This window comes from Momordica charantia (genome assembly GCF_013281855.1).
Source record: "Momordica charantia cultivar OHB3-1 chromosome 6 unlocalized genomic scaffold, Mcharantia_2.0 BLBB01000006.1, whole genome shotgun sequence".
Taxonomy (NCBI): Eukaryota; Viridiplantae; Streptophyta; class Magnoliopsida; order Cucurbitales; family Cucurbitaceae; genus Momordica; species Momordica charantia.
This window is the reverse complement of record NW_028275164.1, coordinates 6,399,728-6,427,260: the sequence shown is the minus strand read 5'-3', so window position 1 is coordinate 6,427,260 and position 27,533 is coordinate 6,399,728. Positions and strand designations below refer to the sequence as shown.

The 27,533-nt window shown below is 33.5% G+C and overlaps 3 protein-coding genes and 2 pseudogenes across 5 annotated transcripts; 3 read left to right on the top strand and 2 right to left on the bottom strand.

The window, feature by feature from the left end:
• Window positions 1-2,276: 2,276 nt before the first annotated feature.
• On the top strand, window positions 2,277-6,195 carry LOC111016589 (Transducin family protein / WD-40 repeat family protein). Its single transcript, XM_022292034.2, has 12 exons — window positions 2,277-2,657; window positions 2,754-2,917; window positions 3,344-3,422; window positions 3,809-3,991; window positions 4,105-4,203; window positions 4,512-4,677; window positions 4,789-4,895; window positions 4,991-5,130; window positions 5,219-5,291; window positions 5,397-5,512; window positions 5,625-5,742; window positions 5,869-6,195. The coding sequence occupies exons 1-12, from the start codon at window positions 2,616-2,618 to the stop codon at window positions 6,001-6,003; spliced, it is 1,422 nt and encodes a 473-aa protein (XP_022147726.2). The 5' UTR covers window positions 2,277-2,615; the 3' UTR covers window positions 6,004-6,195.
• A 1,136-nt stretch (window positions 6,196-7,331) lies between these two features.
• Window positions 7,332-11,276, top strand: EMB2752 (embryo defective 2752). Of its 2 annotated transcripts, none has more exons than XM_088125067.1 (2): window positions 7,332-7,775; window positions 11,030-11,276. In XM_088125067.1, the coding sequence occupies exons 1-2, from the start codon at window positions 7,593-7,595 to the stop codon at window positions 11,123-11,125; spliced, it is 279 nt and encodes a 92-aa protein (XP_087981193.1). In that variant the 5' UTR covers window positions 7,332-7,592; the 3' UTR covers window positions 11,126-11,276. The 2 variants fall into 2 exon arrangements, with proteins under 2 accessions (XP_087981193.1, XP_022147559.1); XM_022291867.2 differs by lacking the exon at window positions 11,030-11,276 and adding an exon at window positions 8,409-8,657 and having other exon boundaries at window positions 7,361-7,775.
• LOC111016455 (PRA1 family protein F2 pseudogene) lies at window positions 9,358-11,023 on the top strand (annotated as a pseudogene).
• A 2,251-nt stretch (window positions 11,277-13,527) lies between the features above and the next one.
• LOC148210600 (cytidine deaminase 1-like) lies at window positions 13,528-14,856 on the bottom strand. Its single transcript, XM_088125066.1, has one exon. The coding sequence runs from the start codon at window positions 14,594-14,596 to the stop codon at window positions 13,685-13,687; it is 912 nt and encodes a 303-aa protein (XP_087981192.1). The 5' UTR covers window positions 14,597-14,856; the 3' UTR covers window positions 13,528-13,684.
• A 5,485-nt stretch (window positions 14,857-20,341) lies between these two features.
• On the bottom strand, window positions 20,342-23,458 carry LOC111016546 (tetraspanin-2-like; annotated as a pseudogene). Its single transcript, XR_015791429.1, has 2 exons — window positions 22,560-23,458; window positions 20,342-20,779 (listed from the first exon to the last, which is right to left on the bottom strand). The product of XR_015791429.1 is annotated as a tetraspanin-2-like (transcript).
• Window positions 23,459-27,533: the final 4,075 nt, after the last annotated feature.

Sequence of the window (27,533 nt, the reverse complement as noted above, 5' to 3'; positions counted from 1 at the left end):
AAGAGACCCAGGTCGAAGAGGAGTAAGAATTTCTATTCAAAGTCATGGGTCCTCCAAATGATATGCCTATGAATTGGGAACAACCAATTTGGGAAGGTTGTTAATGGTGAAAATGCAATACGGGAATGGGATATCTCTCGTCGGATTTGTTACTGATTTGAGATTCAGGGAACTATAAAATTTCTTTGAGATTGTGATTTGTCCAACTCACATACATCTTGCAAGATCTTTTGAATTTTTTAGGCTGGGGACAAATGCTTCAAGCAGGAGAGAGAGGGAAGATATAGTCTCTCCAATTTACTTTAGATGATCCCCCTCATATTGTTTAATGGTTTGAGTTTGTTGATAATCAGATTAATGAAAGGAGGTGAAAACCAACATCAGCCAATCAGTTTACCTTTTCTGAAAATGGCAAATTTTCAAGTCTTGAATCTGGATTCTGGCTATATACTGTTCTACTTCTTTGTTTCTCTTTGAAGTGATCACATTTATCTTCTTTTATATATAGTATTAGACTAGAGTTTTAATTAGAGAAACATTTACTCTAGCCACATGACATAATTTAATTTTATTAACAGTAAACACAAGTTTGCAACTGATGTCTATTTTCCTGCATTGCAGCCTACATGTTCGCAAATGCAAGGAAGAAAGATTTAGGCAGAATGGAGAAGGATCCAGTAGAAAAACACAGTGATGGTGAAGTTATGACGAATATTCCCTCGACGTTGATGGTGGATACCACAGCCATAGCTGCTGAGAATATCTCGGAAGATCATCAGCGAGAACCATTCCAATGGATGTTTGGAAAGAAAAGATAGGTCGAGTTAAAGGAGGATCATGAGGAAGAAAAATGGATATCTTTTTGACTGTGATCTAAGCTTCAACTGATTAGAGCTCATCCAGGTAAATATGTTCAGCTGCTGTTAATATTCCCTTGGGCGATTTTCTAGGAGACCCATTAACTGTTTAGATTGAAACCTTCATTAACTAGATTTCTTCTTGTAGATTTACTTACAAGTTTGTGCTGATAGTTTCTACTAATGTTGAACTTTTAATGGGGATTTAATTGGTGAAACATGATGTGAATTGATTTGTTCAAAATAGAGAAAATATCTGTTGTCTAATATGTGACCGAACAGTTTTTTTTTTGTTTTTTTTCTCTCTCTCTCTTTTCCTTCTTCTTTTTTCTTTCTTTCTTTGAGATATAATCCCATGGTTGTATTTGATATTAATTAGGTTCACAAACTATTTTGGTCTCGGTAATTGGTTCATTTTATACTTTCAAGTTTTAAATGTTAATCTGGTTTCTACTTTCAATTTTTTTTAGTTAGTGTACTCTCAACGTATGTTTTAGTCTGATATTTTTTGAAAGGCGACAATTTTATTTGCTTTATTTTAATTTTAATTTCATTTAATTCATTCAAAATTTAGTACAACACTTCATTCATTAAAAATTTTGAAATGTAGCTATTAATTTGTGTTAATAGTTTTCATGTACAAAATTTGTATTAAAATTTTACGAATAAAAACCACAATAATTTTATATATATATATAGAACTAAAATGAACGCAAATTAAAAGTAAGGGATAAATCATTTAAGTAAATGAATAAAAATGTGTAAAGTAAAAAATATACCAAAATAGAAAGGATCTATTAATTAAGGATAAAATTTGGCTCCTCATTGGTAAGAGCAACTTGTCCTGTCAAATATTCAATGGTGGTGAGGACAAAGTTGTTCCTTACCGGTGAGGAACCAAGTTTTATCCATTAATTAATTAGTTTATTGTTGATAAACTAGTTGGATCTGTTATAAATAATTTTCTTATGGATTGAAATGAAATTTTCATTCCTTTTAATACAAAATGTAATTTTCATTTGTCAAATCGGATTGAGTCAAATAATTAAGGCACTTATCTCTGATTAAAATGAATGATTAAGACATTTATTTCTTATTGAAAGGTGATGAGTTCAAACCTCTATCCCACCTATTGTATTAAAAAAAGATGAAATTTTTATTTCCTATCCAAGAATAAGAATGATTTTTTCCCATTCAAATATATGTAACATATACGAAAATCATTTAAAATTTACATTTTGATAAATTCAACTGAACCAAAACCAAAACCAAACCAAATAGGTTTTATTCAGTTAATCACGTTTTGAACCAAACCAATTATATACGGTTCGGTTGGCAATTCAAACCGATAATAATTAATTAATTTTTATTTTACATAACAGAAATAAATCTTATTATCTCGGCAGTAAAATAAAAATTTCCTTCACAAACCCTAATGCCCAATTGTCATCCGCCTCCATCGAGTCTCGGTTTGATCATCGTCGGTCGCCGCCGGTGATCTGCCTCTCCCGTAAATCTCTCTCCGTCGCCGTCCGTCGCCCCTGAACCTCACCGCCGGAATCCGAATCGGTTCGGTTTTATTGGATTTCGAATCGATCAGTTCGGCCTAAACCCTAACTGGTTTACAAACACCAAATCGCGTGGATCCGATTCAGGCCCCTCAGAAAGGGCGTGGCGGTGCCTGTATAAAACTCATGAGCAAAACCCTTAGGACTGAGAAGACGCTGCGCCACTGAGTTTTAGCATCACGACGTGAACATGGTTCGGAGCATCAAAAACAGAGTCAAGAGAAGAAGCAAGGTTCATTTTCTTCTAAAACCCTACCGCCTCCCTTCTTTTTACTCAAATTTTTCAATCATCCGGGAGTTCTCTGACCTCTATAATCGTTTCTCGCAGGGCTCGAGGAATGGGGTTGGGCCGTCCTCTTCATCGGTACCGTCGATGCCCACAAAGGTCTGGCAACCGGGGGTGGACAAGTTGGAAGAAGGGGAAGAGCTTCAGTGTGACCCCTCTGCCTACAATTCTCTCCATGCCTTCCACATTGGTTGGCCCTGTTTGAGGTACTGCGAACTTTTCGCCTTTTTTACTAGTTTCAAGAAGGTGAATGATAAGATTGTCTACATTTAAATTAAGCTCTTAGATTATTCAGGAGGAACACATATTTTATTGAATTTCTATAATCAACTAGGGCCAAGCAACTTAGATTGTTGTACGTCATTTTCTGTTTCCCTAACTGTCAAATATGGGATTATCATCCTCTGTGTCGACTGAGTTATTGATAATCTGAGTCTGGCCGGGCTACAATGTGCGAATATCTTGGTCTTGTGGGGATGGTTCCAGCATTACCTGTATTGAATCATGGATGAAAGTATTATTTTTCCCAGTGCTCTGTTTATTATTTTGGCTGTTTTTGTTTTCTAGGACTATAATGGTACTCATTATTTAAGGATTTATATTCACAGTTTGAATTGGTTATTTGTGTGTAGTTTTGATATTGTTCGTGACGCATTAGGCTTGGTGAGGACAGAGTTTCCGCACACTGTTTATTTTGTTGCAGGGACTCAGGTGAGTTTCATTAGTGGAAAGCCTTCTGTTATGTTGGGGTTCTTTTCGTTCTGTGGAATGGGACAAAAAGTTTGTTTTTTCCTCTCTTTATTTTGAAGTTTAGTTTTCTGAGGATGTACTTGTTTCATTGGGAATGAATGTATATTTGGTGATCTTTTCAGAGAGAGTAATTTAGATAAGATAAATATTTTTTCCAGTGAATTTTTTTCTCAATACCTTTCTTTTGGAGGAATGAAATAAGAATGTAAATTAATTGTTTCTCCACATTTGAGAAAACGGGATTTTTGGCTCCACGTTCAAGCTTTCATGTCTTTATTGCATTGACCACTTTCTAGTTGTTACAATTTAAGCCATTATTTTAAGATATTTTGGTCTTTGTTCTGCAGGCAGAGAAAGCCTCATGGAACTCCATTGGAATATTTAAAGTATCTAACGTTTCCGGGAAGAGACGTGAATTGTTGCCTAGTAAACCAGTAACGGATGATACTGACATGGATAGTGATAGTAGTGACAGTGAAGAGGACAGTGAAGATGAGGAGGGTGGTGAATCTAAGGCACCAGTTTTGCAGGTATGTCTGTTATTAAATTTATATTAGTTTTACTGCTTATCTCTTTTTATGTGTCTTACCTTGATTATGAATTCTGATGTGTTTATATTCATCCTCTTCCTTTTCATCAACAGCTGCGTAAGGTAGCTCATGAAGGATGCATAAATCGTATACGTGCCATGCAACAAAACCCTCATATATGTGCATCTTGGGCTGATTCTGGTCATGTTCAGGTTTGACTTGATGATTTGTACTCTCTAACTCTAGAGCTTGTCTTTGTGTCTTGCAATGCTTATAGTGTTAAATTAGAGTAGTAGATGGTAGGACAATTATATGTACTTAGATATTTTACATCAGTTTGTTTTTTATTTCTTGTGGGACAGTACAATTTTCAGGGTTATTTAATGAAAAATTGCAACTTTTTTTTTTAACTGAACAAAAATTTTATTCTTCCATTACCTGTAGGGTTGAAATAATGTGTGTTTTAGCTCCTTGGTTTTTATATAGTTTTATAGTGTGTGTGTATTTTTTTGGTATGCAGATTTGGGACTTCAGCTCTCATCTCAATACTTTAGCAGGATCAGAAGCTAAAGTTAGCCAGGGAGAATCTTCAGTTTTTAATCAGGCTCCATTAATTAAATTCAAGCACAAGGATGAAGGTTATGCTATAGACTGGAGTCCACTTGTTCCCGGAAGACTTCTGTCTGGTATGTATTTTGCCTTCATGGCCATCTAAACTAGTTGACTTGATGAGTTCAGGTGACTCACTTTTAACTGATGTGATGTTTATTGCTGATATATTTTATTGTCTTTGTAAGGGGACTGCAAAAATTTTATTCATTTGTGGGAGCCTTCTTCTGGCACTGCATGGAACGTTGATAATGCTCCATTTGTTGGACATTCTGCAAGCGTTGAAGATCTGCAGGTATACTGTTCAATTGAATCAATTCTAATAAATGACACATTTCCTTGAAACAAAGAAGTCTGGCAACAACTCATTTTGACTTTGAATTTATGCAGTGGAGCCCTACAGAGCCTCATGTATTTGCCTCTTCTTCTGTGGATGGGAATATCGCAATATGGGATATCCGTTCAGGGAAGTCTCCTGCAGCCTCTTTTAAGGCGCACAACGCAGACGTGAATGTTATATCGTGGAACAGGTTGTCAAAAATTTCCCCGTCTTTCTGTCTTTATTTCTTTTTTTGAACTTTTTTTAATATGGCTTCTGTGGTTACACTATGTCATTAGGCTTGCAAGCTGCATGTTGGCATCAGGATCTGATGACGGGACGTTTTCTATTCGCGATCTCCGATTGCTAAAGGTAAGTCTCTCAAACAAGACTACCTTTTTATGACTTGTCCTTCAAACCTATAGAATTTGTTGCTGTAAGAGTTGACATTTTCTTCCCTTTGTGATCAATTGGCAGGAAGGAGATTCTGTAGTAGCGCATTTTGAGTACCATAAACATCCCATCACGTCGATCGAATGGAGCCCACATGAAGCCTCTACACTGGCAGTGTCATCTTCTGACAACCAGTTGACGTAAGCTGCATATGAGAACTATGAAAGATTGAAAATGAGAAGTCAAAGAAAATGATTTCTTTGAACTAAACACTAATTACTATTCTCTTGACACCTTTCTATTCTTTTCCAGAATTTGGGACCTCTCTTTAGAAAAGGATGAGGAAGAAGAAGCAGAGTTCAAAGCCAAAACCAAGGAACAAGTAAATGCACCTGAAGATTTACCTCCACAACTTCTATTTGTTCATCAGGTAGGTATCCTTTTGCATCTTCCACCATTTTACACCATTTGACACCATCGTGTCAATATCCCCCGTCGGTCAGTCTGCGTTCAAACTGACATGAAATGATCTGACATGTTTCTGCTCACTCACCAGGGGCAGAAGGACTTGAAAGAATTACATTGGCATGCTCAGATTCCAGGGATGCTTGTTTCTACTGCTGCAGATGGTTTTAATATTCTTATGCCTTCAAACATTCAAAGTACCCTTCCTTCTGATGTTGCTGCTTGAAAGTTGTGATATGTTTCTTGGATCTTTACTATGGAGCTGTGAGGTTGTTGACTGTTATGTTTCCCTAAATTTTGACCCTCCCATTATAGAAAGGAATGTCAAGCTGATTTTTTCTTTTTTTTTTTAAAGAAAGGTAATTATCATCATGTGTATTATATAATTAAGGTTTAATGAAATTTTGACTTCAAATAAGTGTCAATATTAGCATAGGGTAGTAGATAAGATTGAGATGTTAATTATCTTTGCTAAGGTTGGTGGTGATCCCTAACACTCTAACTCACATTTATTGAACTTAGAACTTTTTTAAAGATTCTATATATATAATAATTGTGATTTTCTTCAAGCAATTTTTTTTATCATTATATTGGCTATTTGCCATGAAACTGAAGGTTTTTTTTTTGTTTTTTTTTGGATGAATTGTATTTATATAGAGTTTCTCTGCCTCTCGGCCAATAGAAGAATTTTGTAAACAGGATTATTATTAGTTATATAGTCATAAAAGTTTAAAAACTAGTTTTAAGATGAACATTGATTGGCAAACTAAACTTTTGGAAAATTATTTTCAATTGTTTTAACATTAAAAATCTATTGGATTTCTTTTATTTATTTATTTATTGTTGTATACTTGTTTTCATTTATTTTTGTTCACTTTTTGACGTTTAAATAACGGTGTATTAGAAAAACTGTATAATAAAGACGTATTTAGATATTATTAAAGGAAACAGAGAAATTAAATTACGTTGTTTTTATGTGCTGAAAATATTTAATGTAATGTTTAATTGTTTTAAATTTAGTTATCCTTTCAATATGACTTTTGAGTAATAAAAAAAAAAGATAAATATATATATCTTTTGAAGATTGAAATTTTAATTTAAAAAATTGTTCTCTTGAAATATTGAAAGTTTCAAATTTGAAGTAGAATCAATAACCCTTTCTTTCATATTAGTTGAAAATTAAAAGGCTAAATTACAAAAAGAAAATTCCTTTGAATGTTGGCATTTGTTTCAAAAATATCTTCTAATACTACCATCTACTCTTAAAAAACACTTGAAAAATATCTAAGTCAAAATTAATTTTACCTTAATCATTCTTTTAAACACAATAGCTCATTTCATATTTATTCTTTTTTCAAATATAATCCAAACAAACTTCAACACTGATTGTCACATGGTCTTAGATTCAAAATTTTTGAAATGATACGGGTATTTTTGAAACAAATGGCAAAATAAGTATTTTTTTGTAATTTAGTAAAACTAAAAAAATGAAAATATTTACATAGAAAAGTGAAAAAGAGAGGTTACTTGTGAAATTTTTCCGTCGGAAAATGGAGGAACTAGGAAGGAAGAGGGTGGGGAGAAATTGGAAAAAGTTGAAAGCCCAATCTTGAAGTTGAAGCTGACCCATTTCTCATCCTTTTTTTTCTTTTTTGTTGGGCTTCTCCATTTTCTTACACAACTTCATAGGTAATTCAATTCAATTCAATTCAAATTCATCCCCCATCGAATTACAAATTTCACTCACCTCTGCACAACGATTCTGCAACTTCGTTATCTGTTGCATTGGACGAATCGGTCGTCGGTTTGCGCGAAATGGCGAGCTATCTATGGAGGAAGTACGCCGATTATGTCTACACCAAGTGGGAAAGAACGATTCTCTGGGACATGGTCGATCCGTATAGGCGACCCAAATCGTTTACGCCGTTGGTTTCCATCTATATTGCAGCTTTTTACTCCGGGGTCGTCGGCGCCGCCATCACTGAGCAACTCTACAAGGTAATTGTACCACTGTTCCGTCCAACTTATTCTTATCGTGAATTTTTGCATTCGACTTGAGCTTGTTTATAAAATTGGTTGTCGTTCGTATGATTGAATTGAAACGCACTTAGATTGAAAAGGGAAATGGAGAAACGGTTCTTCATTTCATTCCCAGGAGAATTCTATTTCTTTTATAGGAAAGAATTGAAGTCCGTTTACATTTGGGATTCTGCATTTGGGATTCTGGAAGCTATTCTGCGTGCTTTTAAGTTGCCCAGAATAGTTGTAGCCTGAAGGACGTCTTAGGTCTAAATCCTGTTTTTAACATTGAACTTTCACAGACACTACTTTGTTTTCGTCTTCATGGTTTCAATTTTTTGTTTGAAGATCAGTTTCAATTCTTATTGATGAATTTCATCGAGCCCTTTAATAGAAATCCCATCTGGCTCCTAGAAGATCGCAGGATCAAATTGGATTGTTGTGGAAGTTCAAGACTCAATTAAAGAATAAAATATGTGATCAGGTTTAGAGAGGAAAATATGATCTAAGCCACAGTTTTATTACTTGTACTGTTGGAACTAGGAAGCTAAGACCACAATCCGTGCTATATCTAAGCTGTATCTACCTCTTCGTTCCTTCGAAAATGTGCAGGAGAAGTATTGGGAAGATCACCCTGGAGAAGCTGTACCTTTAATGAAACCAAAGTTTTATTATGGACCCTGGAGGGTAATGAGGGGAGAAGTACCCGCACACACAAAGTAAAGGTTCTCGCACTTCCCATTCTCCTCCTCCATGCCAATATTGGATACATTTTGTTGAAAGTTAGCGACCGAGTATTTGCTGTTTGAGAATCTGGTATGACGATCAATAATATTACATCTTGTGGTTCTCATTGTTGAATCTTAACATCTAGTTCATCACTCTTATCTCAACAAGAAAAGCATCTACTTCATCCCCTTTGGTTTGTAACAGTAGCAAAATATATGAGGGTTTTGTTTTAGAGATTGTTATGCTTGTCTAAAGAAATAGGTATCCTATCTACTCTTGCACTCTAGACGCTTAGATTTTTATTTTGAAGAAGAAATATAGAAGGCGCCATACCCTAAACAAATCCATTTTAGATTCTTGGTTTCTGGATTTGGATTTGGTGTTATTCCTGGCGTTTCACCGAACAAATCCATTGCTGAATTCGGTTAGAGAAGAACACGAATTTTATTCATATTGTACAGATCATGTCGAGATTTTCTCAATCCTTTTCTTTAGATTTCTGATTAATTTAGCTGCGTTCTTTCATATGAATGTCTGGCTTATATAAAAGGCAGTTTCCATAGGAGGGAAATTCCAGTTTGTAGCTTCCATATATGTTTTGGTCGATGATTTTTACAGTTTAAACATTAGTGCACATAATATCCTCTGTTTTTAGAACAAAGCTTTTAGGCTCTGCCAAAAATGGTTCACTTCAAACCTCTCTCCTCCTTATATGGCAACCGCTCAATGCCCTTCATCCCCCTCCCTCCTTTATCTCTCTCTCTCTCTCTCCCCCACCCCTCCTCTCTCTCTCTTCCCCCTTCCCCCACCCCTGGCCCTTGCTCTGTAACGGGGAAATAAGAGGAATATGACAACTTATGGAACAATCCCGACAGAGCCAATCCCTTTACCAAAGCTCCACTACACTTCTCGGGCAAGAGAGCGCATTGCATCGGGCCTCGGCACACGACGGCCATGGATGGAGATGATCCGGCTTCAATATCTGAGCTTTCCCACCTCCTTTATGCAGCTAATCAACAGAATTAAGAACAATGCGGAGTTTTTTTGGATGAATTACATTCTTATCATATTGTTCATCCTCTTTCTAAGATTGCTCTGGAACCCCGTCTCGTTGGTTCTCTTCATCATCTCATTTTTTGCTTGGCTCTTCTTATATTTCTTACATGATGAACCATGGGTGGTTCGGGGCACCATAGTCGATGATCGGTTGGTAATGATGGTTTTGATGTTAATCACCATTGCATTGCTTTTCATTACGAATGCAACTAAGAACATCATGATTTCACTGTTCATCGGCACGGTGGTTGTATTTGTGCATGGAGGATTGAGAGGAGGTGAGGATGTGTTCTTTATGGATGATGAAGGCAAATCAGAATCTAAATATAGCAGAGGCGTTATCAGAATGCCTCTTAAGCATGCCGCCTCCTCTTCTTTCTCTCTTTCATAGGAAAAGCCCTTTAAACTTTGTGCCTTTTTTTTTTCATGCTCTAAAGGGGCAAAGAGATCTTACATGGCCAATTAACCATAGAAAAATTGAGTTTGATATTTTGTGTGGTGAATTTTGTGGTTATGTTGAGGTTAAGGAAGTGGCCTGTTGATAATTGGCCATGTTTTTTTCTTTTAACGCTTGGCTAGGGGTGGGGGATTCGAACTTTTGACTTCATACCTTTCATTCGTTTTATTTTTATTAAAATATCAATTTAGTCTCTAACATTTGTATTATCTATCGAAATAATTTAAGAGTTTGAATTATAATTTTAGTTCATATTATATTAGTTAAGCTATATATTTAGTCTTTAAACTTTCAAGACTCTGTACATCGAGTCTATTTAATCTATATGACATAAAAAGTTTATAATAGGTCTCCAATCTTTTAAGATTGTGTTTGTTTATTCTCCTTGCCTTGAAAAGATTGCTATGGATCTCTAAACTTTTAAAATTGTATCTAATAGGTTGGTGTTGTTAATTTGTTACTTTAAATTTACGTCAGCAAACGTTTGAATTAACTCGAAATCTAACTATCAATGTAGTCAAATATTAAACATCAAAATCGGAAGGCCCGACTTGGATCAAACTTTGCACTAATATTTCACTCAGTTTCTTGTGTCAACAGTGATCAATGATTTCTTATATGCACATTTTTTTTCTTGATGAATTTGTGTGGGGCAATGAAGTGAAAGGAAACAAGGATGGCCCATCCATAGACGTTGTAAGGAATATTAGAGACTTCCCCACAGCATCTTCCACTTCCCACCAATCATATTCCCCGCCTTCGTCATCGTCAACCACCACTTCTAGCCACCTACTCCGCTGTCGCATCTCATTCTTCTTTCTTCATGACTTTTTGATTGGAGATAAGAACTTTAACCAGTCAAGCTGTTGACTTTTCGTATCAAATTTTTAGAATTACCTTTTGCTTAAAAGGTAAATGCAATCAAAATCATCTAATGATGAATTGGTTCAAATTAAAAACCGCTTTGTTCTGGTCTGAATGCGCTTTGCAGGTTCAGTGTCCTGAAGCCTGGAAGTGGTTAAGTATATGGACTCATTTGGGTGCAAGTTTGAGTTTAAGAAATCTGTATGAAAAAGTATATGCTTGATCAAGAGGCAACGAGGTTCGACACCTTAAACAAAACTCGTCGAATTTCAAAATCTCATTTCATCCCTTGGGTCTATTTTGATCACACTTTTATTTTCTTGTAGTGAACTTTGAATTTTGACACAAATTGAAGCTATCTAAATATTTTTATATTTATGGAATTCTTAAAGTTACATTCGCTATTTGAATTGAAAGTCCATATTAAATGAACCATTATAGGATGATAAGACTTTCTCTTACACAAAATCATTTTTCAAGACATCAGAACATCAATTATTGTTTCCACCCCTTGAAATTGATTGATTATATTCTATTTTCCAACTTTTCTTTTTATTTCTCTCTCTCTCTCTCTCTCTTTTTTTTTTTTTTCAAATTCTCTTAGTTCTATAACTCTTTATTGTATTTTCGACTAGAAGCTTTCAAAGATTTTATTTTAATTCGAGTTTTATGGGAGAAAAAATTGAAGCAAATATTTCTAATTTTATGTAAAAATTTATTTTAATCATTGTCGTTAATTTTTTGTTTTTTTAACTATTTGATAAAAACGTAACATAAATATGTATTTTATTAGTTAAATCAATGAATAGATAGATGAAAGAAAAAAAAAGTAGATAGATGAAATAAAAAAAAGGGTACTAAGTTAACAGCTTGAGGCTACTAAGTTAGATGTTAGATTTCAAAATGAATTCAAGCTCAATAATTTTTGTTTAAATCTCAACTTTCCAGATTGTTAGATTTTGGGTCATCAGTGAATTTTCAAAATGACCAATAAGCTCGTTCGGGCAAATAGATCAACAAGCTTCTTGAATTCTTGAATGTTCATAAGGAGGAATCTTGTCCACTAAATGGTAGTGTGGACAAGATTCCTCCTTACGAGCGAGGAGCCAAGTATTTTCTATTCATGAAGATGGGCCTCTTAAGACAAACAAATTGTGTATTAATACTTGGAAGTGAATGGAGACAAATGGACTATGACCAAAGACCCAAAGATAATCAGCAACTAACCTGAAGAAGAGGGTCATGATCGGTGCTCGGCTAACCAGCTTAAGCTAGCCTATGAGCGACGTCGGAGCATCAAATCATTATGGTTGTGTCCTGAGTGCCTTAACGCCCGAGCTCGACGTCTTGGTGTTAGGCTGAGGCTTACCCAACCTAGTAGTTTGGTTGGTTGGCCCAGTTTGATTCTCGATCTTCGTTCTGGTCAATAGAATACCAAAAGTCTAGCAACTCCAAAGAAAAATGTTAGGAAAACCCAACTATTAGAAGAAAAAAATGAAGATATTCCAAAGAGGATATCTTGTCTTATCTAAGGAATTCAAATAAGAGATTCGAGAGATTGATATCTCAGGATTTCTCCTAAATAGAGAGAAAGAATTCATAAGGAAGGAATCTTAAAAAACCCTACTTTGAGCTTAGTTTGCCACAAACTTGATCCTATTGTGTATTATTATGTTTGTCTGCAACCAAATTTACATATTCCTTCAACTTTTGAAAATGCTATATTATAGGTGAGTGATAATAGATTTCTTATCACCAAGTAATATTCAGATTGACCATTTTTGTTACCCATTGAAAATTGCAAAAAATGTGACTGTGAGAATATGTATTATCAATGTGCCCAACATAGACATATACTAACTAGAATCATATAAGTTGGTGAAGATTATCATTGAGTAAACAAATATTATGCAGCAAAATAAAAACAAAAACTAAAATGATTATCCTTTTAACAAAAGTTTAAAGACTAAAATACAAATTTCAAGAGTTTCGAGTTCAAAATGCTTATTTTTTCTAAAGTCCAAAGACTAAAAATATTTAGCTTTAAATACAATTTTGATTCATGTATTTTTTACTTTCGTTTATTGTGGTCGTTGTATTTTTAAATTCTGTTTATTCTAGTCTATATACTTTCAAAACGCCATTTTCAATTAGTGTATCTTGAATCTATTTCGATATATTTGTTTATCTTATCGTTTTCAATTGAAATGTATATATAAATTTTGTGTTAAAATTTTATAAACAATGACTAAAATGTTCACTTTTTTAGAGTCCTGGGACCAAAACATACATATTGGAAGGATATAAACTAAAAAAATAAAATTTGAAACCATAATGATGTAAACAAAATAGACATTTTAAAAGTAAAGAAATTAAAATAATATTTAAATAAAATACTTAAAACGGAATGAATTAAAATTGAAGGAACAAAATTGGATCTACGCCCAAAAAAGAAAAAAGAAAAAAAAAAAAAGAGTAGTGAGTGTGAGTTGGGTGAGAGATCTGAGATCGATTGTTGATGGATTTTACATACTTACATGATTCATCAAACCGCGTAAAATCTCTGGGAACTTGTGATCAAAATTGACCACAAAAAAAAAAAATAATAATAATAAATTTTAAAGATTTTACAGAAATAAAAGTTTGATCCATTTATTCCTCAACAGAAGCTTTAAAGATTTTACAGATGAGACGATCGAAATCGTTTTCTTTTTTCTTTTTCACATGCAGTAATACAGTTCAGTTTCTCCTCCAATGGACCTCCACAAATTCCTCCGCCCAATCAGGCGGCGCCGCCGGCGATGCAATGAGCCACTCTGAATTCACACTCCGGCGATATCACTTGCAGCAACAGCCTCGCCGTGTGCTCTTGCTTAACCTCCACGCCTTCCTTCTCCACCAAAACGGCGGCGACGATCTTCTCATATCCACCGCCGCCGCCGCCGGCCACGTACGCCACCACCGCCGACTGCACCGGCCCCATGCTAGGGTTGTACGCCGCCGATTCCATGTACGATCCTTTGTAGATTCGTCCGTCGGCGTCCATTAACGCAACTCCCGATGGGCATCGGCTGTACGGCGCGTGCGACTCATTCGCGGCTTCCAGGGCGGCGCGTTTCAGTTTTTCCCAGCCAGCGGCGGCGGCGTGACCGCCATTACACAGAGTAGGATTTCCGGCGGTTTCGTCCGGCAGGGAAAGGCCATTACAGCGGGGCTCGAGGAGCAGCGGCACGTCCTTAGCGAGGAGATCGTAGGGGCCGAATCGGTGGGGGAGAAATTGGGGCAGGGGAATGAAATCTTCGGATTCGTTTTCGATTGAGGCGACGAGGATTTTGATCTCCGCCGCGGCGCGAACTTCTTGGAGAAATTGGCGGCAATGGCCGCAGGGCGCGGCGGAGACGGCGAGGGATTTAAGATGCGATTCGCCGTTGAGGGCGAGATTCGTGACGAGGAATTGCTCGGCGTGAACAGAGTGATGCAGAGGAAGGCCCGGGAATTCGAGATTGACGCCGAAGAACACCCTGCCGGAGGATCCAAGCCCGACGGCGCCGACGTGGTATTTCGAGATCGGCGGCCGGGCCAGGGCCTGCGCCGATTTCACCAGAGACGGCAGAAGCTGAGGGATTGTGATGCCGGATTTCTTCGCCATGGATTCGGCTTCCGACGCTTCGATTACGAATCTAGGTCCATCCATTACCGGCGACGGAAAATTCGAACGATTTTCCGGCGATTGAAGAAAATGCGCGATTACGGTGGTGGAGAGAGGGAGAGGAGTCGCCGGAGAAGAAAGGGTGGAAGGGGATGAGACCAGAAACCAGAGGAAATATAAATAGAGGAAGTATAAATAAAAAAAATTTAATTAATTAATTAATCAAATGTAAGGATTTTTAAAATTTAAATTTATTGATTTTATTATTATTTTTTGGTTGAATAATAAGAGTCGACGGACGAAAATGCAGAGGAGAAGGTGTTTGTTGTGTGGCAGATGGATGGAGAAGACAAGTTGTGTTTAATTTTCGTTTAATTGTCGTTTTTTTCTTCTTTTTGTGATTATTTTTGGTAACTTAGGACAAAAAAAAAAACAAAAAACAAACAAAGTTTGTTGAGTGAAAGATTTAAATTTTGAGTCACAAACGCAAAGTTTTTTTTTTAAATATTATAATTAAGGTCTAAATACTAATTTTAGTGGTTGTCATTTGTATTTGGTTCATTTTAATTCAGGTGCTTACAAGATGATATTTTTAACTTTGGTTCATTTTAATTTATGTAATTTTAAAACTTTGGTTGTGATCTTTTATCTTTTAGAAAATGACCATTTTAATTTTTATTTCATTTATTTTGATCACAATAAAATGTTTTAATATTTATGTTAAAATTGTGTAAATAGAGATTAAAATGGTCCTCCTTTAAAATTATAGGGATCAAAATGGACGTTTTTAAAGTATAAAGACTAAATGAATCAAAATTGAAAATAAATGGATCAAAATAGTATTTGAACCAATGATTAAATTGAGTCAATTTTGATCTACTGTTTTGATTTTCTTATGTCAATTTGAGTATAGCTACGTGAATAATGCACCAGTAATTATTCTAAAGATTGGTCAATGAAATTTTTTTAGTATGGTACATGCGTTAACTAGTTGAGCTCGACTTAATATGGTAAGATTAATCAATGATTTAATCTCTTGTGCTCGCAATTTGAATGAGGAAGAAAAGCCAACCCAATTTGAATATAACTCTCGTTGAAAGCTCCGTATCATGATTTTGAATATAACTAAATAATCGGTTTCTTTTTACGGTCCAAAACCTACTAAGTTTTTTTATTTTTTTTTTTCAGGAAAAAACCTACTAAGTTGATAATGATAAATATAGGTCCAATTGATTGATTACTTATTTTATTAGGTCAATTAAATAAATGAAAAAATCATGCATTAGGCATTAAAAAAAGACCAGCTCTCAATTATCTAATCAAAAGGTCAAATCTACTTCCTGCATTAAAATTTATGAATAGGAAGGTCAATTGTAATTTCCACCACGTGAATTTGACCATTAGATTATTACTGTTAACATCATCATCTCTATAATTATCATTAGAAAATTAAATTAGTTTCATTTTTTATGTTGCAAAATTTATTAGTAAGTCATCCAGAGTTAAATTTTATCCTTACATTTTAACCTTAAGAAAGGTTAAGATATTTGTAAATAATTAATTTTTCTGTACAACATATAGAGGTGGAATTCGAACTCATCACCTTTTAGTCAGAAATAGACGTCTTAACCAATTTAGCTATGTTTCGATTAGTCTGAACAAATCTAAGATGAACGAGTCGAAACTCCCATCCCCCACATTTTTACAGTAAAATATTTATTTATTTCCCTTAAACCAATCATGACCAAATGAAAAAAAAAAAGACTTTTTGAAAAATAAAATTTGGATACATAAAATATGAATATGAACATATCAATTGGTGGTCCAAAGGAGATGATGTTGAAACAGTCTTTTTCCTGACTGAACCTTTGCCTCTTCTCTTCTGTGACATTTCACTTTAAATAAAGTATTTTATTCTCATTTTTGGTTGCTCCATTTTCTTCCTCTTGAGGTTGCCTGATTCAGCTCATAATAACTCATGAAAAATTCAAATATAAATAGAAAAATAAAATAAATGGAAAGCTTTTATATACTATATCTCAATCAAACCATACATTTTTTTCTATTTGTAAGAAATTATATAACATTACAAATGTGAAAAGAGTAATTAGCATCAAATTAAATTGTGCTAAAGTTGTTATATAACATATATATTTTTTATTTTATGATTATGATGAATTAGAGAAAATGATATTTTAGGCACTTGAATTTGTTATTTGGAATTATTTATTATTTTTACTCTTAGTTGGTGCTAGCTTGCCAACATGATGTATTAGTTACATTTACCTACCAAATAATTGACCCTTTGTTATTGTCTAAATGACAATATTTCTTGCCAAGTAATGTTTTTAATTTTTGTTTTTTTATAATTAAGGGTAAAGTGGATGGAGAGAGATTGAATCTTTATATGCAAACTAGTAATTGGCATATACCTCCCACCACAAGGTTGCGAGTTCGAATCTCCTCCCCAGCATGTTGTACTAAACAAAAAAAAATAATTAGAGTGATAAATGTTAATTTTATTTTTTGTTTCCATTTTAAAAATATACTAGTAAAATAAAAAGTTAGGAACTTTAGATGAAATTTTTGAATCAAAACTTAACTTTATCAATTGAATCCTCTGATTTGGAATCTATTATCTGTATCCATGAAAGCCTTTCAATTTTTGGTTTCTAACTTTTGATTGAATGGAAGAATCTACATTGAGTAGATGGGGCCTATTAATTGCTAATATTATTGATCATTTGCTCCATAAGATGCCTCCAAATTATTGCACTTTGGCCAAGCTCTTGGTTATATTGAATAGGTAATGGGCCCCTTTGTTTGCCCAAATGTTATATTATTGGATCACTTCAAAAAGCTTAGTTTCATGCATTCACCTATTTAGCTTGGAGGACTAGGCCTCTCGCCTTGTGTGTACTAGACAATTTTAGAGAGAACAAAGAATTTAGGGAAAAGAAGATATTCTTATTTTATGATCAGGGTTTCATCTTGTTTACAAGAATATATAGGCATTGAGCTTAAAAATAGAATATAGTAACGTCCTTACAAGCTAATGGTAGAAGTAGATCGAACATCGAGCTTGAATCTGAGAGTTGTAAAAGACAAGGTTGAAAGGGGCTTGGTAAGAATATCAGCAACATGTGTTGTAGTTGGAAGATGACGAGCATTAATTTTCTTAGAAAGCATCAAATTTCGAACGAAATATATATCAAGCTCCACGTGTTTTGTGCTAGAGTGAAGGACTGAGTTAGCACTAAGATGAACAGTGCTAAGGTTATCACATCAAAGAGCAGGTGGTTGAGATATGGGAATACATTAACTCTGCAAAGTGAGATTGCAACCAAACTAAATCAGTAGTTGCAAAGACCCATAGATTGATATTTTGCTTCAGTATTCACTATTGGATCGGGATGTAATGGACGATTTCTTGGATCCCCAAGTAATAGGATTTTCACCCAAGAAAATACAATAATTGTTCTATCATTGGGATCTAATGTCCAACGTCAACAAAGTCGATAATACCAAGATCAATAGGTTTAGATAAGAGAAGACCATAATCAAAAGTGTCCTTTAAATATCTCAAAATCCTCTTCACTAATTGCCAATGAGAAACAGTCGGCGTGTATATAAATTCACATGCTTTGTTGACACAAACGAAATCTCAGGCCTAGTTAAAGTAACATATTGCGACGTACCAACAACACTTCAGTAAACTAAAACATAGACCATACCCTAATATTATATGGATACAATATTATGATTAAATTAAAAGTTTGATCCTCTCCAACTTCAAGACCTCTAATCTTATGTCTAATAGATCCTAAACGTTCAATTTTGTATCTAATAGGTCTTTTAGACTTAAAATTGAACGTTTAAAAATTATTAGACACAAACTTGAAAGTTGATTACTAAACTTATAATTTAACTCATTATATCATTAGCATTGCAAAGCTGTTAATGTATAAGTAACAAAAACAAAAAAGAATAACTTTCACAGAATCCCAATCAAAATTGTGAGGGAGAGGAATTCTTGAGATGATCCCAAAGTCTATTCAAATTATTCTCATGAAATCTAAATACGCTCTCACAAGTTCAAAAACCTTGTCATATGTTCAACTTTGAATGGAATCATATGTAACTTTATCATAAATTCCAATGCACAAAACATATCAAACAAACACACCTGTTATGGATGAGAAAATCTCAAATTTCTACCATTCAAATTCGAATTCAAAAGGGAAAATATCTTGATGGCCTTATGATTAAGATATAGATATATCGTATATTCAAATTCTAATCAAGATTCAACTTCTATAAATAGGGAAGTAAGTCAAACCCTAAAGGTAAACTACAAATCTTTACTCTTTGCTCACAACACTCTACACTATACCAACCTGTGTGGCAAGAGTCACACCGGTCTTTGGCGGAATCCCAGAAGGTCAAATTTCTGCCTCAACAACGTCCCTCCAAACATTTCAATAATTTTTCCACACAAAACAAAGAGAGGATTTGGATATCATTCAAAGATTCCAAATTCCCTTTTAATGAATAATGGATTCAAAGCCTACTTTTATCAAATTTCAACCATTTGAATTTGAACCAGGTTATCACGAGTACCACAAAGTGTCTTTAGAAAAAGTCCACATCTAACACTTAAAAGTGGTAAAATTCTTTAGACTCAAATGCTCGTTTAGGAGTGAATGATCGGACTAAGGTTTTAAATGTTGATGTCGATGGAAATATCGATGTCTCAATTTCATAGAAATATTCATGGAAATATCGATAAAATGTCGATATCGATGGATATTTATCTAAAAGTTTGAGATATCAAAAAATCGTAAAAAAATATTTAAATTAACAAATAAATATTTTCTTATTTCTAAATTAGTTAAAATAATTAATATTTATATTATGCATATATTAGTGATATTTTGTTGATTTTTTTAATATTTTGACAAATTTCTTGTACTATGATGGAAATGTCGATTCATCCCTCGTGTCGATATCCAACCCATGGAAAATAAATATATCGATAGAAATGTCGACGTGTCAACGGATATTTAGAACCATAGACCGAACATCAAAATAATTAAAGTTAAATAAGTTTAGTCCATAAACTTTAAAAAGAATGTCTTATAATTCTTAAACTTTCAATTATGTGTTTAATAGGGGCACAAATTTAAAAAGATATATTGATAAAGTCATGGTTAGAGTTCATAAATCTATTAGACTTTTTTTTTTTAAGTTTAAAAATCTATTAAACACAACTTTAAAATTTATGGATTAAATTTTATTTGAGACTTAATTATTTAAACACCATGTAATTATATCCATTCCCAAAGCTAAGTCAAGTATCTAAGAAACCTAGGCCGAAAATAGTAGTCCAACCAAAGATTCAATTAAAAATAAAGTTGTATTCTTTGTTTTCAAACGAGTGTTTGGTGGCATATTTGAAAATTTAATATCAATTTTAAAAATTATTGTGTTTAACAATATATTTGTACACTAGTAGTAGTTACCAACTAATTATTTAATTTAATCTAAAATAGTATCAACTAACATTCTTGTTATAAATTTTATATAATTATTATTTTACAATGTAATATAATTGATAATATATTACATTTTACATGTTTTAATTTTAAAAAAAAATAAAATAAATTTATAACGTGAAATAATATATTTATCAAAATTTTTATTATTTTTAATGTAAGCATTTTAAAGTTTCAAATCTAAAATCAAACAATTTGACGATTGGATAAATATGTTTTAAACCAATGCTTTCAAACCAAACACGTTTCTAACTAATCATTCGAAACATTCTTTCCATAATATACATAAACACAGATACACCGATTAGAATTAGGAAATTAGAGGCAGAGGGAAAAGGGGTGTGTTTGGATACAGGGTTAAGTTAAATCCAGCCATGCTTATACCGGGTAGAGATATTCTGGATTTGGGCATTCTTATAGGCGGCGCAGGCGAGGAGATAAACGAAAACCAGAACGACGACGGCGGCGACGAGGATGGCGTTGGCCTTCCGCCACTCCTGACGGAGGTTTCCGAGGAGGCCGGCCTTGCAGCCGCCGCAGTCGTAGCAGAGGCGGGTTCTGTCGTTGCTCCAGATGGAGCAATCCGGGTCGGCCGTCGGGTTTCAGGGTTGGCCCACGCCGTCGGGCTGAGGAAGCTGTATCCGCACGCCGCCGGCGGCTTGCAGCACCCGGACTGTTCAATTTTGGAGGACGATGGATTCATTAATTACGTCGAGAAAGTGAAGAAGGAGACCAATTTCAATTTTAATTTTATCCGATTTTGATTTTTTGTGTTATTCGCAGAGAATTTTAGGGTTGGATCGAATAATTTTGGGTGTGGGGCGGCTGTTTGGGTTTTGGAGTTTCGATGTCCATTTCTCAGATTCCATGAAAAGCTTTTTCCTGGAGACTGAGTTTGTTTCCATATCCACTCCACAGATTCCATCAAATCTTCTTCTTCACCATCCAAAACTCTATCTCTCTCGGAGTTTCCATTGCCCACTTCAACTTCGTGTGTCTCTCTCAATCAATTTCAATTTCAATTTGGTTGCCCTATAAATTACTCCATCTGATCTCATGTTTTAATTTTTAAGGGATGTGTCTTAAAAAATAAGATGTCTTGAGTTATTTTATATTGTTTTAGGAAATTTGTTTTTTTTTAAGGAAAGTTTTTAAAGTTCTACAAATTGTACTTCTTATTTCACCTTTTAATTTAGTTATATGTCTGTGTTTTTTGTTTCAATTTAGTTACATGTTTATGGATAACTCAATTTATTAAAACATAGTACTATTATCTAATTTTAAAATAGTACTATTATAAAAACAGAAAATTCGTAAGTGCCAATTTTACTTGTTATTTCATTTTTCTTTTTACTTTGAGACCTAAAATTGGTACTTGGAATTTTTTTTTTGTTTTTGATAATAGTACTATTTTAAAAATTACATATAGTTTTTTTATAATTATATTTGCGTACAAATAAAAAAATTTTTGTTTTGATTTTCACTTGTTAGTTTAACTTATCCACTTTGTTTCACATTAAAAGGCCACGTGGGTCAACCTCACAAATAAAAAAATGTAATTAGGGAAAAAAATTCTGTACTCTTTTCTTTAAATTCAGTTTTACAATAATTGTCCTATTTTGTTTTATACTTCTTTATTATTTCACTTTTTTTGAAAAAAAAAAAGAAAGAAACTGAAAGGAGCGTTAAAGTTTTTAGCTAGGTAATGGTTGATAGAACAAAAATGGCCACATGAACCTTTTCACTTTGGAAAATTATCTGGAGGTTTGAGTGACGGGTTTATACCATTAGATTTACACGAGAAATTAAATTACGAAGTATCTTAAATTTATATTCAATAATTAATAGGAGCAAACTCCGTTGTGACAATCTCATTCAATAGTTTTTTTCTTTCATTCCAATATATTATTGTCACATTTGATACATTTTGTTTTCTAGGGCTCAATATTCGTTTTCTATTTTTTGTTTCAGTTTTTTTAGAAACATAATTATTTGTAGTCATTCTTGTTTTTCATTTCTTATTTTTTTTAAAAAAAAAAGCAAAAAAATAAGATTTTTTTTTTTATAGTTGCTCTCTCCAACTTTTTTAAAAACATTATTTTATATTCTTGACTTGTAAAATCCATAATAATTATTCCATAAACAAAAAGTAAAGATTTTTAATCTTCATTTTAAAAATTAATTTTTATATATATTTTATTTTATTTAAAAGTTTAGAGAAAAAAAATTAAATTACCAAACCTATTTTTATTTAAAGATAAAAAACGGGAAACATTTATTATTTTAATTTTACTTGAAACGAAAAACAGCAGCATTACCAACTTAACTTATTTATACTTCCTATTTTCACTATATAGTAAATCAAAAAAATAATAATATATTTTTTTAAAAAAAACAGAGAATAATTGAATATATTTTGCGTAACAGAATTCAGAAGAGGGGGAAAAACTCGCCTGAAGTGGGGAGATATCCGCCGCGAAAAACTGCTCCTCCGTGGGAAACTCCCGGTTGAGCTTGGGACACAGTTCGGAAACCGCCAGGCACGTCCGCACACTGGGCCAGCTTTCGGAATCCGTCACGTGACTCCTCAGCCACGAGGAGTAACCGTCGAGGCGGTACTCGCGGAAGCGCCTGCCGGCGACGGCGTAGGCGCCGTCGGGGCGCGTGACGGAGAAGGCGATGAGGAGGAGGATGAGGAGGGCCATGGAGAAGAGGTAGATGGCCAGGAGGCCGGGGCGGTTGCAGTGGGCGCCGACGAAGCCGACGAGGGAGAGGAGGAGGAGGAGGCCGCCGAGAAGCACCACCGGCCACCGGAGGAGGTGGACGCACTCGTTGTCGGGCTTGGAGGCCAGCCAGATCCCGGCGGCTATCACGGGGATGGAACTTAGGAAGATTATGAAGTTTTGAATCGCTGTGATTTTGTTGCTTACCGCCATGATGGGATTGGGAGACCAGCGCCAAATAATGCTGAATCTTAGTTAGTAGAGAGACGACGATGGACTGAAATTGGAATGGCCCAACCAAGAATAATGGGTGAATTCTTATAACAACACGAGGGAATCTTTTTTTCACGACAGGTTAAGGATCTACATGAGACTTTTTTATAATACATATGAACTATTTCTTTCATTGTCAATTAGTTTTAATATGGAATCCTGTGAATATTGATAAGATATCAGAATCCAAAACGTTCAAATGAATATCGATGAGCAACGATCTTGAGGGGGCATGTGGCTACTTTCCATTTTCCACCTATGGTGTGATCGAAACTCCTTGTTTGGATCGAACAACCTAATATTTATGATAAGTGATATCACAATGTACAAAACTTGGTTTATATGACCATTTCAAGGATCGGAGAGAATATATATTTTACTCATAAATTCTCTTTTTATTTTGAATGTCAAAATTTTACTTTTTTTTTTATGTGTATAATTCATTGATACGATTTCATTTCAATTCAATTTATTTTAAATAAACTATTTTTCTTTTTTAGTGGGGAGGGATTAAATGTTTTATGTTTAGTCCAAGTTATAATGTATTGACTTTATAGGTATAAAGTGGCTTAAATAAATTAACTTTTTTTTAGTGCAAACATGTAGGGTTGAGATTCGAACTATCAACATAAACGTTAGAAGTACATATCATTTACCGTTGAGTTTCAGCCAATCAAATGCAATGTTAATTGAATTTGTAATAAGATGGACATTTTGGAGATATTTTGCAATTATGGACCCTAATTTGATGGAAATCCCTTCATGGATTTGTATTTTCGTTGACAACGGCGACTTGAATTGTAATATCCGTTTTTTCACTTCAGAAATATTAGTTTAAAAAAGTTTAGGCACCGAATATGTAATTTATATGTGATTTCTTTTAGAGAAATTTTATATGTGAAAATAAATATGCAACTTAATTGAAAAATAAATAATTAATTATATGGGTATCTTTTTAATAAAATGCCAGCAAATAAAATATTATAATTTACTATCAATCAGACAGTGTTAGTGGACGGCTCGGTGCACGAGGATATCACGTGCCATTGCCTTCAGATGATCGGCTTCAAGCCCCAAAAATGGTGAAGTTGCGGTTGGGCCCAAAACCCGAATTTTGCTTCACGAAAATTGATGGTCCGGTCCGGTCCAGTCAAATAGCTAATGCCATCTTACCAACCACGTGTAAAGCTTTTATTGGTCGCTGTTAGCATCCAACACGTGTTGGGTTTCCATTTGGTCTTCCGAGGCTTCAAAATCCGGTGGACTTAAAAATTTTCTATACTCATCTCAAATAGCCTTTTATTTTTTTTTAGAAAATTCCGTAAGAATCTATATCTATATAATTATAAAAAAGAAAAATCATTTTGTTTTATCTTTAATAAAGTAGTAAAAAGTAAAAGGCTTTGTAATGTTTTTGTCATTTTTGAAGATCGGTGCATAATGGATTGTAAAATAACATAAAATAAAACATTTAGACAATATTTCCATACATGCGGCAGCAGTTTTGATCTTTTGATGTGGTTTTTTATTAATATTTTTTTTTACCGAGAAGTGGTTTTTTATTGGTTATATTATATTGCATTCAATACATAAGTATATTACATTAATTTTTTTAACTACCACGAAAATACCTCAGTCTCATTAGAGGGTTTGTTACTTAAAAAGGTGGACTCCAATCCAATGTAAGTTCGACCTAAAAATTCACGTTTAACTTATTCGACCTGACCATCCATTTATAGGATAGGATATGAATCACTATTTTAGAGGTTGGACAGAACCTCGACCTGTTGAGTTATATCTCGTATTAACAATTAATTTTTTTCCAACCAATCGACAAAAAATTAGTATGTAAAAATTTAATTAAATTTTTTTCAAAACTAAAAGAAAGAAAACATATATATTAATAGTTTTATAGATAAAAAATTAACAAAATGTTCAAACATTAAATATAAAACATCAATTAGTCAATTTTAAAAATATATTGTTTATAAAAAAAATAATTAATTAACTGTGACCAATTTAATGGACATGTCCCAGTCCAATCCAAAGTTGATTCAATGGGCCTGGTTGTTGAATATTGGGCTGGCCCAACCCAAGTCAAAACAATGTCCTAGAGCTGTTATGCTTTGGCTTGGGCTGAGCTTGGATCTTGCCTGCCCAATCATAAAGTCGAAATATACCACATCAGACAGTTTTTTTTAGTACTACCTCGTTTAGTATTTTTCCAAATATTAAAAAGCTTACAAGTTTGTTTAACACTAACAAATTTGGTCGCCAAGAGTATCAATAGTTAAAGACATCTTTATCTCGTATACGATGTCGTAAGTTTGAAATCTTTGCCTCTTATATATAATGTGCTATCGTTAAAAAAAAATTGAAAAAAAAAGAAGAAAAAGAATTGATCTACCAAACTTTAAAATATATCACTTAAATGTAGCTCCCGCGTTAATTAAGCTCTATCTAGTCTCTACCTCTTTGTAATAACCGTAATAATTGATTACTTAAATAACTGTAATAATTGATGACTTTTATTTTTCAGTTCTTTAAATACAATTATAAGTGACAATAGTTTAATTGTTACTTTTATTTCACAATAAATGTACGTATAATTATTTATAGGTTAACATGAGTTTGTCATAAAGAAAAAAATAAAGTACTTTTTTAGATCATAATTTCAGGATCTACTTTAACTATTAAATATAACATGAAATTAATTGATAAAATCTTTTAGGTATTCTTGTAGACTTGCAATGGTTTAGAAAATTTTTTTTTCTAATTTTAACAATGGTATAGATTGAATCATTGAGATGGTAAAATATTTTGAAGATGCAAGCGTAGCCATGTGAGCCATAATTTTGAGGTTTTTCTTTCAAAATAAAAAAAAATATATATATATATATATATATATATATTCAAATATCAATTTTAAGAGAATAATTGTAGCTAGGTGTCCTAAAATTGGAAGGTGTGATATGGCCTATAGAGTAATAAAGATACCCACGTGAGAGTGGGAGAAAAGAAAGGGAAAAGAAAGTGTGAGAAGCGTGTACTTGCCAATCTAAACCCATTGAATTAAATTTGGCAAAACGTAGAGTTTAGCTTTCATAGGCCTCAAAGCTTATTTTTTAAGGTAGATGGTTCTTTTTTCCCATAAATTTCAAACTTCAAATATTACTAAAGTTGAGGTAGGAATTTAGTTTCATGTTCCAACGAGAAAAGTCTTGATGAATATGTCCGCATAAGAGAGTATTTGGTTTCATGTTAAGCCACCAAATTAGTAAAGAGCAGTAAAATTAGGATTGTGAGGGCATATGTCACATCTCTGGTCTATTCTTATATTTATAGAGGAAGTCTGCTCAAGTTGGTCTAATCGACTCGACTCGGGTGATTTGACCATGCTTGGATCTGGTTAGTTAATTGTAGTCCAACTCTTATCTGATTGGTCCTGTCTAAATCTGGTCGGTTGAGCATTCTCGTCCTAGTCTTTTGATTCACGCCATCTTTGTGATCTGGTATAATTTCACCCCTAACAACTAATATTTACCTCTCATTTTGATAAATAAGTTTTCTCGTTTCATAATAATAGATCTTTTTTTAAGGAAAAATTATAAATTTGAATTAAACATCTGTTAGAGTATATTATTATATTATGTTATTTGAATTAAATATAGTTTAGATTATATTATTTAAATTATGATTTATGATTATAGTAGTATAAATAGGTTATTAAGTTTTAGAAAACGAGAATGAAACTCTAACTGTCTATATATTCTCTCTCTCTTGAAATTAACCAAACATTTGCTTTTAAAGATTATAAACGCACAAATCAATTCAAGAGCATATTGACTATTGGATTGGGTTTATAAAAATTTTGTATCTTAAGCTGTGAGTTCGTTACTAATCAATGATAGGTCAACTCGAAAAATTCAATTCGTTAAGATTTGTATTCAAAACAATAATTCAATTACCTAAAAAAAGCAACATATTTATTAATTTCATATATTTCTACAAACTACTATCATCTTGTAGCCTATTAATATACATAATCCAATTTTATACTATACAAACTCAAACTTTGTAATTCCGAATCAAACAAAATCTCAATTTATTTTGCATAATTTGAATTTAAAAGACCTCTACTGACAATCTAAATATAATTTAACTGGTTAAGATATATATTTTCGACTAAAGTCAAAATCCTGAATTAAAAGCAATATTTATTTGAATCTAGGTTGTACTCGTAGGTTTATCAAAATAGGAAAAATATAAAAAGAAAAAAGTTAATAGAAAAAGAAAGTTTGTGGGTGTGAAATGAATAGAATTTGCTTTTTACTAGTTAAGGGCCAGGCACAGATCGCATTTTCCTCCTCCACCGTCACCGAAGAAGTAATTCCCTCCGATTCTGAGGGGCATTTCCGTACTTTCATGCCC